The 14077-nt window shown below is 38.7% G+C and overlaps 1 protein-coding gene across 2 annotated transcripts in view; it reads right to left on the reverse strand.

The window, feature by feature from the left end:
* ptpn4a (protein tyrosine phosphatase non-receptor type 4a) overlaps window positions 1-14077 on the reverse strand; it is a 90835-nt gene that overhangs the window by 27919 nt on the left and 48839 nt on the right. For both annotated transcript variants that reach the window (XM_062431139.1, XM_062431138.1), the window contains exons 3-10: window positions 11059-11166; window positions 10666-10708; window positions 9726-9804; window positions 8035-8079; window positions 7545-7597; window positions 3389-3509; window positions 2676-2763; window positions 1056-1144 (exon numbers count right to left, since the gene is read on the reverse strand). In XM_062431139.1, the coding sequence (XP_062287123.1) occupies window positions 1056-1144; window positions 2676-2763; window positions 3389-3509; window positions 7545-7597; window positions 8035-8079; window positions 9726-9804; window positions 10666-10708; window positions 11059-11166 (626 nt within the window). The remainder of the gene's footprint in view (window positions 1-1055; window positions 1145-2675; window positions 2764-3388; window positions 3510-7544; window positions 7598-8034; window positions 8080-9725; window positions 9805-10665; window positions 10709-11058; window positions 11167-14077) is intronic.

Consider the following 14077-nt stretch of genomic DNA (forward strand, 5'->3'; position numbering starts at 1 on the left):
TTGAGCTGAAATCCAATCTGAAATATGTGAACGGACGTTACAAACAACCCATGGGGCAACCTTATTAACAAAGGCTACAGAGCGGATGGCTGTTAGTGGGCATTTAGAAACAATCTGATGTCATCATGAGGAGGAAGTAGAGTTGTGAAGTAGTGTTGCAAAGTAGCGAAGAAGCGTTCAGAGCCAGCAACAACCTGGGATTTTGACTTTCAGGAAGCATTTTTATATCAAGTTTTAGACCTTTGACCAAGTTAGCATTCATATCCGACATCAAAACAGCATAAAAGTAACAGAAAATCACAAAAAAGCCTAATATGTCCCCTTTAATGTGTCACACTGAGTATCTGAAACAGCCATTTATTGCAGATTCATTCTTAGTCAAGGAGTATGTTTTGCATGAGTTGTGATCTCTTTCTTTATATTTTATAATAATACATGTTATTATCATATTATAGGAGTTTTCCCACTGGCTAAAAAGTGAAACTAGGGAGAGCTATTTTGTGTTTAAAGCCTCGGCATCATCAGTACAACCCTCTTCATTAGCATTAACAAGTTCATCTCTGCCACTGTTACTCTGGCTCAAGGCGTCCCCCAGGGTACCGTACTGGTCCCGTTCATCCTCTGCATACTCCCGCTCATAATATCATCCGCTGTCATCGTCTCAACTTCCACTGCTATGCGGATGATTACATATTCACCAAACCCAACTCCACTGCGAGTCACCCCACCCTGACCAACTGCCTCACTGAAATTAAATCATGGAAGTAGGCCAAGTTTCTAAAATTGAGCTATGACAAATCTGATATGATCAACATTGGTCCTGAAGCAACCTCTCACCAAAACCACCCACAGTTAAAATCTTTACTTTAAATCTTCATCAAATGGTTTCAGGATTTGTAATTTCTAATGTAGTTTTATGGGGCTTTTTGTGTGTGTGTGTGTGTGTGTGTGTGTGTGTGTGTGTGTGTGTCTGTGTGTGTGTGTGTGTGTGTGTGTGTGTGTGTGTGTGTGTGTGTGTGTGTGTGTGTGTGTGTGTGTGTGTGTGTGTGACTCACCATGGGAAATAGTTGATCCGTACCCTGTTCTTGTAAACCACAATGCCGGCGGACATCACCCCAATGAGAATTTCTGTGTTACTCTGGTCCTGAAAGAGGGGAAAGGAGTTCTTTTTTTAAGATAGTGTGTTGACTGAACAGGTGGAGACACAAAGGTGGAGGACAGTACAACAGGAAAATAAAGAGCAAGAGGTTTTCGTACAGGCTTCCTCACCGCTACACAACATGGGGAGGTTGTTGAAAACAGACCTGCACCCACCCCCCCTTTTGGGTAAACCTGCCTCAAACCAAGAGTAGAGGCACTGTAAGAACCCCACACACAGTAGGACAGGAAGAACCAAGTACTTGTGGGTTCAGTTTTCAGTAAACATTTATATTAGAGCCTTCAACTTGTTTAATGCCACTGAGACTGATTTATAATATAATTTAGGAATGCAATTCTTTACAATATACACTAGACTTCCTCAGGGGACTAAAACAAGGAAAGATTTGTGAGCCTGCAAAGTTGTCCAGGAGGAAATGTATATAATGTATTGAATTGAAAGCATAATATGAATTTGAAACTGCTCTTTACCTGAAATTAGGCACAATACTTTAACTCCTGCTTACTGCATGTGTAATGTGATGCTAAGGTTGACTGAAACATGTCTTTTTAATGCTGCTTCATCGATGTAACGACCCTGACTTTCTGTGAGCTCTGACACAGTTTCTCCAATCAGTAATCACGTGAAACCAACTAGAAGACTGTTGAGTTTATAGTGATAATTTATTCCTGGTGACCCCATTTCAGGAGTGACTTTCATGTTTCAAATGAGTGTTAAACATTGCTGTATTGCTCACTTGTAAATGTCGAAGTTATTTTAAGATTCATAATACATATATCTTTTATAAATGTCTTTATTTGACTGTAGAGCTGCAATGATCAGTCAATTAATTGATAATCAGAACTATTTGATGATTTTCACCAAGCGTACTCCTAACAAAATTGTGCAATAATCATGTAGTTGCCTTGAAATCACTTTTCCTTTAATCGCTTCTTGAGCTCAAACATCACCTCATGACCTTTGAGCAGCTGTATGACAGTCAGTTTGTGGGCAACTGTTTTTAAGTGTCTTCAAACTTACATTGGAACATTTAAGTCCCAATCTATAAGAGGTTTTTAAGCACCCTCTCCACCCCACCATGACATCATGGCTGATACTGCATGGTTTGCATTTCCTTCACCAGCTGAAGAGCCGATCGCTACGGGAGGAGCTGGAAATGACATCAGGCTGGAGCCATGTTCAGCTCTAAAATTTGACAGGTGGTCAACTCAGCTTCATGTGATCTTTTTACACAAGTGTCCACAAGAAAGGATGTAATTGATTGAAGGGAAAAGCTTTTACAGATTGGGAATTCCTGATATCAGTTATGATTACAATGGGATTAAATCATCTTGTTCTGGTCAGGTTTTTGTGCAGGAGGTGAGGAAAAAGTGATGCCCCATTGATTGCTGGGAAAATACAACAAGGAACTATATAAACCGCAACACAGAAACAAACAAACACAAACTATACAGTAGCCTAACACATACAGAGACACACAGAGGTCTTACCAGAAGCAGTATCAAACCTTACTTACCCTTGCATAGTGCAGCTCTACCCCGTAGAGCTCCAGCGAGCGTGCTGTGTTCAGATAATTAAACTCTGACTGGGCAGGAGATAGACCACTGAGAGAGAGAGAGAGAGAGAGAGAGAGAAATAGCAGGGTAAAAACACAGACAGGGATCAGTGGTGTGTGGAAGCAAAAGGAGAGATGATGACAGAGTAGGTAAAAAAAAGAGTGTGTGTTAAGGAGAAGAAGAGTGAGAGTGAGAGAGAGAGAGAGAGAGAGAGAGAGAGAGAGAGAGAGAGAGAGAGAGAGAGAGAGAGAGAGAGAGAGAGAGAGAGAGAGAGAGAGAGAGAGGGGGGGGTGGAATGGGAAAAAAGAGAGCATGAAATGGGTAATCAAAGAATGTAATGGAAAGGAAAATGTCACGTAAACTGTGGTGTATTATGAGCCATTTGAGTGTGTTTGTGTGCATCTGCATGTGTCTACTGATGGCAGAAACCATTACTTATACTGCAAGAACAAATAGTGTCATTATAAATAATATTTGACATGATGGCGGAACTGCACATGCATAAAGATGAACACTATATACAGAACTTATTCAAGGACTGGCATCGGTTTTCAGTGGTTTTCTTGCACATGCACGGTTCCCTGTGTGTGTGTATGTGTGTGTGTGTGTGTGTGTGTGTGTGTGCGTGTGTGTGCGTGTGTGTGTGTGTGTGTGTGTGTCAGTTCCTGTTTACCTGTGCTGCTGGTGATGTTTGGCGACCTCTTTGTGGAAGTCTTGTGGGGGGTTGAGGATGAAGCAGAACTCAGACAGATAACCTTGAGAATGCTCCGTTTCACTGTAGTCCCCCAACTCAGCTACACAAAGAGAGGGGAGAAATGAATATGTGTCAATGTGTCAATACTGTTTCAATCTGCAGGCAAAGAGGAGGAAAAACAGAGCGAGCATGAGATTATATAACTAATGATTATTTTCTCAGTTAATTTATTAGTTGGTTGTTTTTTTAGTCCAGATCAGCAGTCAACAATCCAAATATATTCAGTTTATTTACAAAAAACACAAAAGAAATCTGAAAATATTCATATTTGAAGAACTGGAACTTAAAAATGACTCAAACTGAATAACTGATTATCAAAATAGCACTTCATTTTATGTTCTGTACTCGTTGCAGCTCTACATACAATTATATTTAATGTCAAATTTAATTCTAGTCAACATTATTTTTCTCAAATAAAGGTGAAAAACTGATTGATCCAAAATTAAAATAATGCATTAATGAGAACAAGTAAAGACTAAAAACACAGCAAAAGCAACTTTTGGTTGTGTAAAAACATTTCATATTATTAACAACTTTGTCTTTAGGTATTCAACCAGAGACAGGTACAATTTTCTCTCTGACTTGAAAGACTCTTCAGCTGACAGATTATTTGTGGTAGATCTGACAAAATATGTTTGCATTGCCAATATGGCCAACTGGGAATGAAAACCATTTACACCATGCTACCCATAACCATCTTCCTTAATCTCATCTGACAACTAGAAGAGTGCATTCAGAGTGCAGCTCGGTACCAGATGTGGACAGTCAGGATGTCAGTTTTATGTGTCATGACAAAGACCAAAATGTGGCCTGAAACAGACTAGGTAAGACTTGTTTTTAGCTCAACTGACAGCCAGAAAACGCCTTCCACTGTGTTGTAACACATATTGAATAATGGCAAGAACTGTTGAAAAGAGGAAACTCTAAGCTTTACTACAGGATCATAAAGAATGGCATTATAGAATATTCATGTTTTGGGCATTTTCAACACACCATTTCATACAGCAAATGGCCAGAGGCTTTTAAATGTGCAAAGAATAAAACACACATATACAGCTGTTTTCACAGGACAAAGAAAGGAGTGATTGTAGATAACAAGAAGAAACATAAAGAGTGAAATGATTCTTAGATCTCTGTTGGCTTTCTGAGCTCTCAGAGACAAGGAGCTCAAAGCAAATTCCCAAAGCTATTAGCTCTCTAGCTACCAGTCGAAGCTCAAAAGCATCAATTCACTCAAGTAGTCCCTGGACTAACCTACTAGCCGGTAGCCTAAGCATATTGAACAATGAATCAATTCCAGCTCACCCGTTTATTGATGTGTATTTTATACTGCAATTACTACTTCTACACAGTTCAATGTTAAAGACATTTAAAGCACAAAGATTAGCCGAAAACCTTGTCTTTTATTTTAGATTCATCTCTCAATGTGAAGTCCACACTCTAAACGTAGATTGGCTCAAATTAGGAAAGACCAGCTTCAGTTAAAGATTTTAATAATGACTAACAACTGTCAATTTTGGATGATGGATTTACATAGAGTGATGGTAATTTAGTGTGTGTGTGTGTGTGTGTGTGTGTGTGTGTGTGTGTGTGTGTGTGTGTGTGTGTGTGTGTGTGTTTGTGTTTGTGTTTGTCTTTTAACGATTAACAACCAACAGAAAACCTGACTGTATTTTTTTTTCTTTACTCCTCCACAATCCACTACTGTCAATATAAATGACCAAATGTAACACCATGCAACTCAATTAAAGACGAAAAAGTGTTTGGTGATGCAACATTTCTGTAAATGTGAAAAGTTGCATCATACAAACACCCAACTAATGCTTTAAATAAATAAATAAAACTGGGTAATCACATTTTATTTATTTATTTTTCATCTATTTAACCATAATGTTGTTATTTATTGCAGTGGTTTTTAAGACAGTATTTGGTCCATTTTAAACAAGAATGTAATCCACTGCAATGGATTTGTGGTGTTTTGAGAATGCAAGCTTTAGTGTGGGATTTAGAGTGATCAGTGCTGGCACTTGGGCCGAGCTAACTGAATTAGCAGCATAGCAGCTGCTTCAAGCCATTCCCCCCCCAAAGCAAACATTTATCTTCATAATCTGGGCTGGCACAGAGTGAAGTGACAACCTAGCTATAGAGTATAAGTGTGTGTGTGTGTGTTTTTGTGTGTCAAAGCAGTAGTGTGATGATGTTGGTTGTCTAGGCCAAATCTCCTGTCTGACCTATATAGTGTAGCTGTGCAAATTCCCCACAAAACACAGCAGAGAGGTAGAGGACAGAATGAACGAGAAAGAGAGCAGAGTGGTGGAGGAAGGGGGGGTAAATGGTGAGCCTCGAAAAAAAAAAGGGGATAAGCAGAAACCTATCAAAAAGACTAAACAGATAAAAGAAAGGACAACAGGCTGCTTGAACACAATGAGCAGCGGTAAAAAGAGACAGACTGAGTGAGACAGACTAGTGTTTCGGGAGTCATTATTCTGACGACAGAGGGGCCCAGTCAGCGTTTAACCCGAACGTTAAATCACAACAGTGGATGAGATTAGCGTTGATGCTGAATGTCCGCTGACAGACTGGTCTGTTGGTCTGCAGTAATGTGTAACAACCAGTGGAGTTTGGTAAATAATTAGGTGAGCTACAGAAGGCTACTATAATTTATTCAGCTGTAAACTGCGTGGCTGTTGCAAAATGTGGGGTTCAAATCAGGTACATTTCTAGATCTTTTTATTCTGGGACTACTACTGGAATATCTTTGTATTATTTAAAGCTGAAAAAAACCTTCTTATGTATGTTATACTTATGTTATACTATACTCCAGTTGGATCCACATGGAGAGTTGGGGTTAGCTGGGAGTTTAGCAGAGCGTCAGCTGCCCCGGCTGTCCATGTGGATCCAACCAGAACACCAAGCCCCAGTTCTTTACTCTGGTTAAAGTAGGTATGTCGAACTGCTGAATACAATGGAGCCTGCAAAGGAAACACCAGGGTCGCCAGGGGGAACAGTCCAGGGAGGGAAACACAGCCAGGTAGTGGAGGCGACAAATTGGCCTGTTATATTGGTAAATATGTTCATTTCAGGTCAATGCTGATATGTCATTTTAAAGCCTTTATCAATTGATACTGATGATGTACCAATATAATCATACATCCCTAGTTATACTGGCTCTTTATGCAGCCTCTCAGTTCTCTCTGATTGGTTAGCTTCAGGCGGCGGCAGCTCCAGAGGCTACGTAAACAAACAGTCGAAGTAGTAGTAAGATTCAACTTCTTTTTCTTGTTCTTTACTTGAAATGGAAACTTCACAAGAACATCCAAACATATTCAAACCCTAAACTGATCTGAAAAATGTCAGTGGACAATGTGAACAACCTGTGGAACATCCTTAGAAACAATGTTCACAAAGTGGACGCCTGTTTTTGAGCTTGCACAAACAATCTGACATCATGATGGGGAGGAAGTGGAGGTAACACACCAAACGAAGCGTTCTGGGCTTTTGTCTAGCAGAGCAGCATTTTAACACATGTTCCTGTCAAGTTTTGGAGCTTTTGCACAAAGACATCACACATCAAAACAGTGTGAATAATAACAGAAAGCACAATATTTCTCCTTTAACATACATTGTTCATGGAAATTTAGTACGATTTTACACCTAAAGCATTTATTTATTCATAATTTCTGCACTTAAACATAACTGATATTTATAAATTTGGATACTCAAATAAAATATTAGAGCTTAAATAAAGAGCTTAATGCACATCTGCACCTGTAACCCAAAACATCCACTCGCCTCTGCGGTTGCAGCACTTTTCCTTTTGCCTTTGTACAATATTGTGACTTCATCAGGACTGCAAAAAAAAACCAAGCCACAATCATGCAGAATATTTATATCAACTGCATTTCATTTCACCGCACGGCTTAATTGAATTGTAATGGCTTCAGAGCACCAGCTATAAATGCACTGGAGCAACCGCAGTCATTACATTTAACAGTGTGAGTAGTTAAAAGGAGGCCTAATGAATTGCATTTCCATTGTTATGTAGAGTGGGGTGTATCCAGGGAGCACTACTTACATTGAACAGCATAGGACGCTAGCAGTGCGGCCGTGTTGTGTGGACAGGGCAGTCTGAAAAGCCAGAACACACATGTAAACACATTTATACATAAATAAACAAACACAGAGATGATTCAGCTTTAAATTAATACAAAAGATAGTATAATTCTTTTTTAAATAGCAGAGGTTGCTCACTTATTACAGTAACAGTGATGTAAAAATGTGGAAAAAACATGAACCAAGAAAGACAAATAACTTATTTACATTAGTAAAAACAAGTTAGAGGTGTTTATATATCTACTTCTGTGTATGTGTACGAACTTATATAAACTCTTATTTTCTCCGGACATACCGAGAAACATCATCCGCACATTTTCTTGAGACCACCAACGATCTCAAACACCAGTACAACCAATTTTGTGAGGGCATCTGGCAGCTTTATGTGAGACAGACGGAGCCTCCCTGATTATACAGGAAAAAATCTAACACACAAGGGACAACATGCTCACCTTCCAGTTAATATATCCTGCTTGATCTGGAGAAAATATTGGTACCTGAGGGAGGAAAAAAAACACATTGCATTAAAATAATTGGACTGGCGAAGCATTCCCTTTGTTTAAATGGAAGATATGACGGCAAAGACAAGGAACAAACAGATGCCCGGCGGTCAGATTATGACGGTGACACTTCTGATGTAATTGTCTGTTATGTAAAATTAATGGAAACCCTTTTAAAAGTGGCCTTTATTTTCTCAGTAGCACAATAAGCTCATTTATTACGGCACAAATAATGATCATCTCTTAGAAATAGCTCATTTTAGACATGTACAGAGTCCCTATATAAAGAAAAATGAGTAGTAGTTTTAAGGCAGAGAGGTTAACCCACTGCACCCCACAGGTATCAGTACTATTTAACTAAGTGCTGCTGTGTACTACACCAGAAATAGTCCGACACAGCTCTCATGAGTGTGTTTTGTACGTCAGTCGAACGTACAATAAACCAGATCAGCATGTCAGATCCGAAGCTCGCTATTCACTGTAATAAGCTGTACACAAAGTGTTGATAAGGCTCAGGGAGTGAGGCCATGGCTGAGAGGCTGACATAAATACCAGGCAGAAAAAGGCTTTGTGGCGGTGCCGTGACACTTCCTCTGCACTGCGTTAATGTAAAACGCAGAGTCGCATGGGTTACGTTTGCAAAAACTGTGTGTTGGATTCCAGCTTATGGCTTTTTTTTTTTTTGCTTTTTTTTTTTAAACAGACATACTGGGTTGTAATTTTTTTTTTTTTTTTAATGAGTGAAGAAATGAAGATCTGGTCCCATTAATCCAATCGAAAGGATAAGGTTTCAAACTGTTTAACTTTAGATCTACAGAAAGGAATTATACTTACCATTTAATTTATTCTTATTATGTATTTTTATCTAATAAAAGCTCTGCAACATACTGTATATTAGAGTCAACAACATTATATTTCTCTACTCTTGGTGATATACCAATAGTTTCTTTTTATGACTGGTAGGCAACCGTTTAATCTGATGAGAAAATCTGCCATAAAATGATCCTACATATAAGTACACTTTCACCTGTTCACATGTACCTGTAGATGTATGTGTATTGTGTGGACTGTTGTATGGTCTTTTTGGTATGTTTTATCTCGCCTATGTAAAGCACTTGTGACTGAATGTCTATGAAAAGCACTATTTACATAAATTTTACTTTACTAGTTGTAATGGCTGTAAATCTACCAGGAGCTTTAACCTGTTGGACTTCTGTTTCTCCTACATGTTTCTAATGCTTTTAGAGATTGTTCACAGTGAAAATTGAATAAAGACTCAGTAGTCTTCTCTCCAAAGCCATCTGTACTCCATAGCAGCACCTGCACGGTATTAATCTCATATGTGATAATGAAACACGTCAGACCTTCCCATTGCTGCTTGTATCACAAAGTGAATGCATTAATGTGGTGAATATAATTAAAGCATGATGAGTCCTGATCATGTTTGATACATCCGTTCAGTGTTGCTGTGGTGAAACCTGATGTTCATCTATAGATCCAAAAAACATGTTTGTGTCAAGAATAAATCCAGCTCCAACACCTTTCCAAAATAAAATCCCTTCCAAGAGATAATACTGAACATTTATAAGCAGAAACACTCAGTACATAAGACTCTTTTCCACTGTAAAATTGAAAACTCTTACCGCGTGTATTCTTCCTGAAGTTTACCGGGGTCTGTCACAAAGAATTTGACTCTGAAGCTCAAGTTGTGGGGAGACCCTCCTGGAAAAAATAATGCTTCACAGTTAGGAGGGGGGGGGGGAAAACACAACATGGCAGACTTGTGAGTGAACAGAAGCTGGAAGTGAAATGTAAGCTTTTGTACTTATTTTAAGACTAGATTTCATTGATTGAGAAAACATGTGTGGTTATATGAGCCGAACACTCAATTCATTTAATTAGATTATGATTGTGTAGATACTGTATGTTCAAGACTTTGCAGAGTGTAAGATAAAAAAAACAGTTTGAATAGAAGAAGCTCTACCTCAGGCATTGAAATGTAGTAAAGGACATGGTGATACTGACTGATAGATCTACTTTATTTATGTAGGTTTTTCTAACCTTTACTGGATGTACACGGATAGAATAAAAGACTCTGAGTGTAACATAAGCAAACATACATGAATACAAACACATGAGGCTATATTCATACACTGTGTAATCCTGTGGTTATTCCTCAATGAGTCAATCACTGAGCATAAAAGCGGAGTTGAATTACAGTTCAGTCGCTGCTGGAGGGGCAGCCGCGGATCCAACCAAGGCTACTTCTTAAATGTTCTATATGTTGCAAATTCTACTGCTTATTGTTCAACACAAGAGTTGAAATAAAGTTTAATCGTTGCTTTAGGCAGATGCAGAATTTTCACACAAAAAAAACCAAAGTTTTTTTTTTTTTTTTTAAATCACCACTGAGACCGGACTGCAGACGACTGCTGCTTCAACCAGCCGGTAAAATTTTGAAATTCAAGCAATTAAGACTGACTTGAGTGAACTTGTTTGGCTTTAAGGACTTTCACTGATGTTTGCTGAAAAAATGGTCTGAAGTGGTTAGTTAAAGGTTGTATGTTGGTGGATTTCACCTACTTTTTAACTGTTTCCTGATGGGCTTGTTGGGATCGAGCCAGCGCTGTAAAATATTGATTAAGAGACACTTAGAGACACCATAACGCTTCCAGGGCATGACTACACCAGCTAAATTATTCAACACTGACCACACACACACACACACACACCTGTCAGAAACACTCACATACTGCACACATGGATACAAACGCACACCGGTATATTATAAACACAGATATAAATGTACAGTCTAGATAGTTGTGATTTATATGATCTTACATGCTTCCTCGTGCACACACACACAGGTTTAAAGATGGCCTTTTTATGGCTGGAAAAAACTACAACTTGTCCCCTTCATTCACTCACAAACACACACACACACACACTCTTGGTGATTTTAAATGTTGTACTGACAGGGGCATCTGAGGAGTCATCAGTCAAGTGCAGGCCAAAGTAGTCTCTCTCCGTCAGCTCCAGGTGCTTGTAGACAGCATCCTGTAACACCTGGCCAAGATCCGCTTTCTAAAAAAAAGGAGAAGAAGAAGGAGGACAGAAAACACACAATTAATTAGAAGTTCATACATTTCCATTGTGTAAAAAAAAAAAAAGGAAAGGAGGGAAGGAGAGACGAACAAACTGGGCGCATTCCTTTGCACAAAGATAACAACGAATCACGCCCTTGTCCGTTTGATGTTCCTGAACTCCTCAGCGAAAGGTCACATGAACGAAAGAAAGAGAGAGAGGATCCGATTAAGCTGCATCCTGTGCAGAGGAATGTCGCTGCATGTGCCATATTGTAGAGGAAAATTGAAGCACGGTGCCGGCACTCCTAGCACACAGAAAACCCTTTCCCCCCCCTCCGCACATACGTCTAAATTATTTAAACGGTCACATTTCACCAATTAAGATTCATGTGTGATTCATCCATGCTGAGTCCTATTTAATATCACTCTACAAGAGAAAGGGGAAGGAAGGGGGAAAGAAGAAGGACATCTAGAAGGAATTATGTTGATGCGTGCCTGAGGGCTACTGTCGTGTATTTATCTAGTTTGCAACTTGAGTTTTTGTGCAATGACCATGTAACGCTATCTGACATCTTTCTAGCAATGACACAAAGTAATGCGGCCCTCAAAACAAAACAAAAACTGCACATGTAAAATGTTGTCAGTATGAAAAGTTAACAGAGCGTCTAACAAATAGTAGTGGGCTATACTTTCTTTAAGGCTGTTTATGTGCGCACTGCGGTTCCATTGAATTTGTAAGTAAACGTTAATTAGATATCAGCTTGTTTAAATGGGATCGCGGTTCCCACGTGGACCAGCTGTCTTAATGTCTTCTTGAAGAAAACAGAAACATTTGACTTGCATGTAAGCATCTGATCGTGCTTTTTTAAAATGTTATTCCATAATCAAAAAGCATGATTCATAAAGCAAATCCCTGTTTTAAGAATATAAATATGCACATACAGAAACACTGTGCGGATATTACAGAGAAACCATTTATTCAGTGTTGCGATTAACACGAATACGTTCTCTCGTCTTTGCAGGGTGTTTACATATGAGAAGAGGATTACATGGATTGAGGAATGAAGATTTATTGTTACATTTATTGTGTTTTACAATGTTTTGCTCCCTTTGAAGTCTGCGTAAGGAGAGATTATACATGTTATATAATAATTACTGAGAACGAGTGGAAAGAATGAACTATGCAGGACTGAACAGTTTTTTACCATTTTTGGGTTCAAGATTTTTTGGGTGGGACTGAAACAGGGGCTCGATGATGTATAGTGGTAACTAGCATGACCCCTCTCTCACTATATAAACACTAGAGCGCACGTAGTCATAGTTACTATTTGTACATAGTCTTACAAACTTTCATCAAACGGAAACTAAGCTTCACTTTGGGTAAGCTACTTTTACTGGTGACTGGGCCATTTTCGGTCAATGTTAGCTAACACAGAGTTATTTTAAACCTGGCTGAAGCGTCTGTTGAAGGTTGGAGTCGCCAATATGTCTCCGGTCAGAGGGAGAGCATTTGCCAGGCAGCGTTACACCAAAAAGCACGGCATGAGAGGCTTTTGCTGCAATGGTGAAGCGTACTGAAGTGCACTGAACTCCATTGAAAAATCAACAATTTAACACCATGATAATTGGTGATGGATTGCTTGTTAACAAGTCATTAAAGTTACATTTTTACTGAAAGAAGTCCTCATTATGAACAAAATATTTCCCAAATTAAACAGTAGCTCCTTACATTACTTCATTTTTTAAGATACCATCCATGTTGCTAACTCTACAAGGCTCATATTAAATTGTGGATTTCTATACAGGAGTTTGGTAATGAGTGTTGTTAGCTCAGAGGCTGTTCAGTCGGGCAGTCCTTTCATCTCCTTCAGCTAACTTCAGCTGTTTTTTCACAATTTCCAACCCTAATTTTATATATTTGGCAACTTTTTTAATCATTTGAATTTAGCTGGGTGGTTAATTACACATTTTTTTGTGCTGCAACAAACTCAGACCACATTTATTATTTCTTTAAATGGATTTTAACTAATTACTGTGTGTCGAATACTTTGATGAAAACTGTTTGGAGATTAAAAAGCAGCAGATACAGAAGAGTCAGTATGTTTACTGATGAAAAACTGAAGTAAAATTGAGTCCTCTGTACCTTCTTCTTTTATTAAAAAACTGAAAAACAAGGAGCTGTGGTTTAAAAAAAAAAAAGAAGAGGGAACTGACTTCAGTGTAACTCCAAACCACCATCTGTCTGAGGCCAAGTTTGCACAAGGCAGTGACATGGAAAGAGGAACGTTTTAGAGAAAGACACAGAGTTCAGAAAAGTGATTAAATTCGAGTAAATCAATGACCATGTGATTTAATGTCGTTACGTAATTCCACATCTACAAGGTCAGCTTTCAGAAAACTACTGCACGGAATTTGGACAGGAAGTAATTAGTACTGTTTGGTGTTTTATGTTTTTTCAAATGGTCGCAGACAAAGACTCTTTATACAGACAATAATCCTCATTATCATCAAACAGGTAGAAAGAAATGGGTTTTTTGGGGTAGTTTTGTCCATAATTCCTCATCTGTTATGATGAGAAGTAGATATGGAGGCCTCATAACACATGCGATCCATTCAGGTTTAATCCAGTAATCCAAACCACTTTATTGGAAGAGGAAATGAGGATTAAAGTGAAACTGAACCTACTTTATTCACCATATTTAAATGTGAAAGCAGTCAGACACTGAAGAAATAAATGACTAAAAATGGTAATTCTGGGTTTGGTAACCTTCATCTTCATTTCGAAAGCATGCAGACTGTTCACTCGCAATGAAACCAGGGTCACAAAAATAATAATAGGAACATCTTTTACATACTGATACAAGATAAGATACAAGAGCCACTGAGGGGGAAAAAAGGACAGAGAAAGA

Source organism: Scomber scombrus, chromosome 13 (genome assembly GCF_963691925.1).
Source record: "Scomber scombrus chromosome 13, fScoSco1.1, whole genome shotgun sequence".
Lineage (NCBI taxonomy): Eukaryota > Metazoa > Chordata > Actinopteri > Scombriformes > Scombridae > Scomber > Scomber scombrus.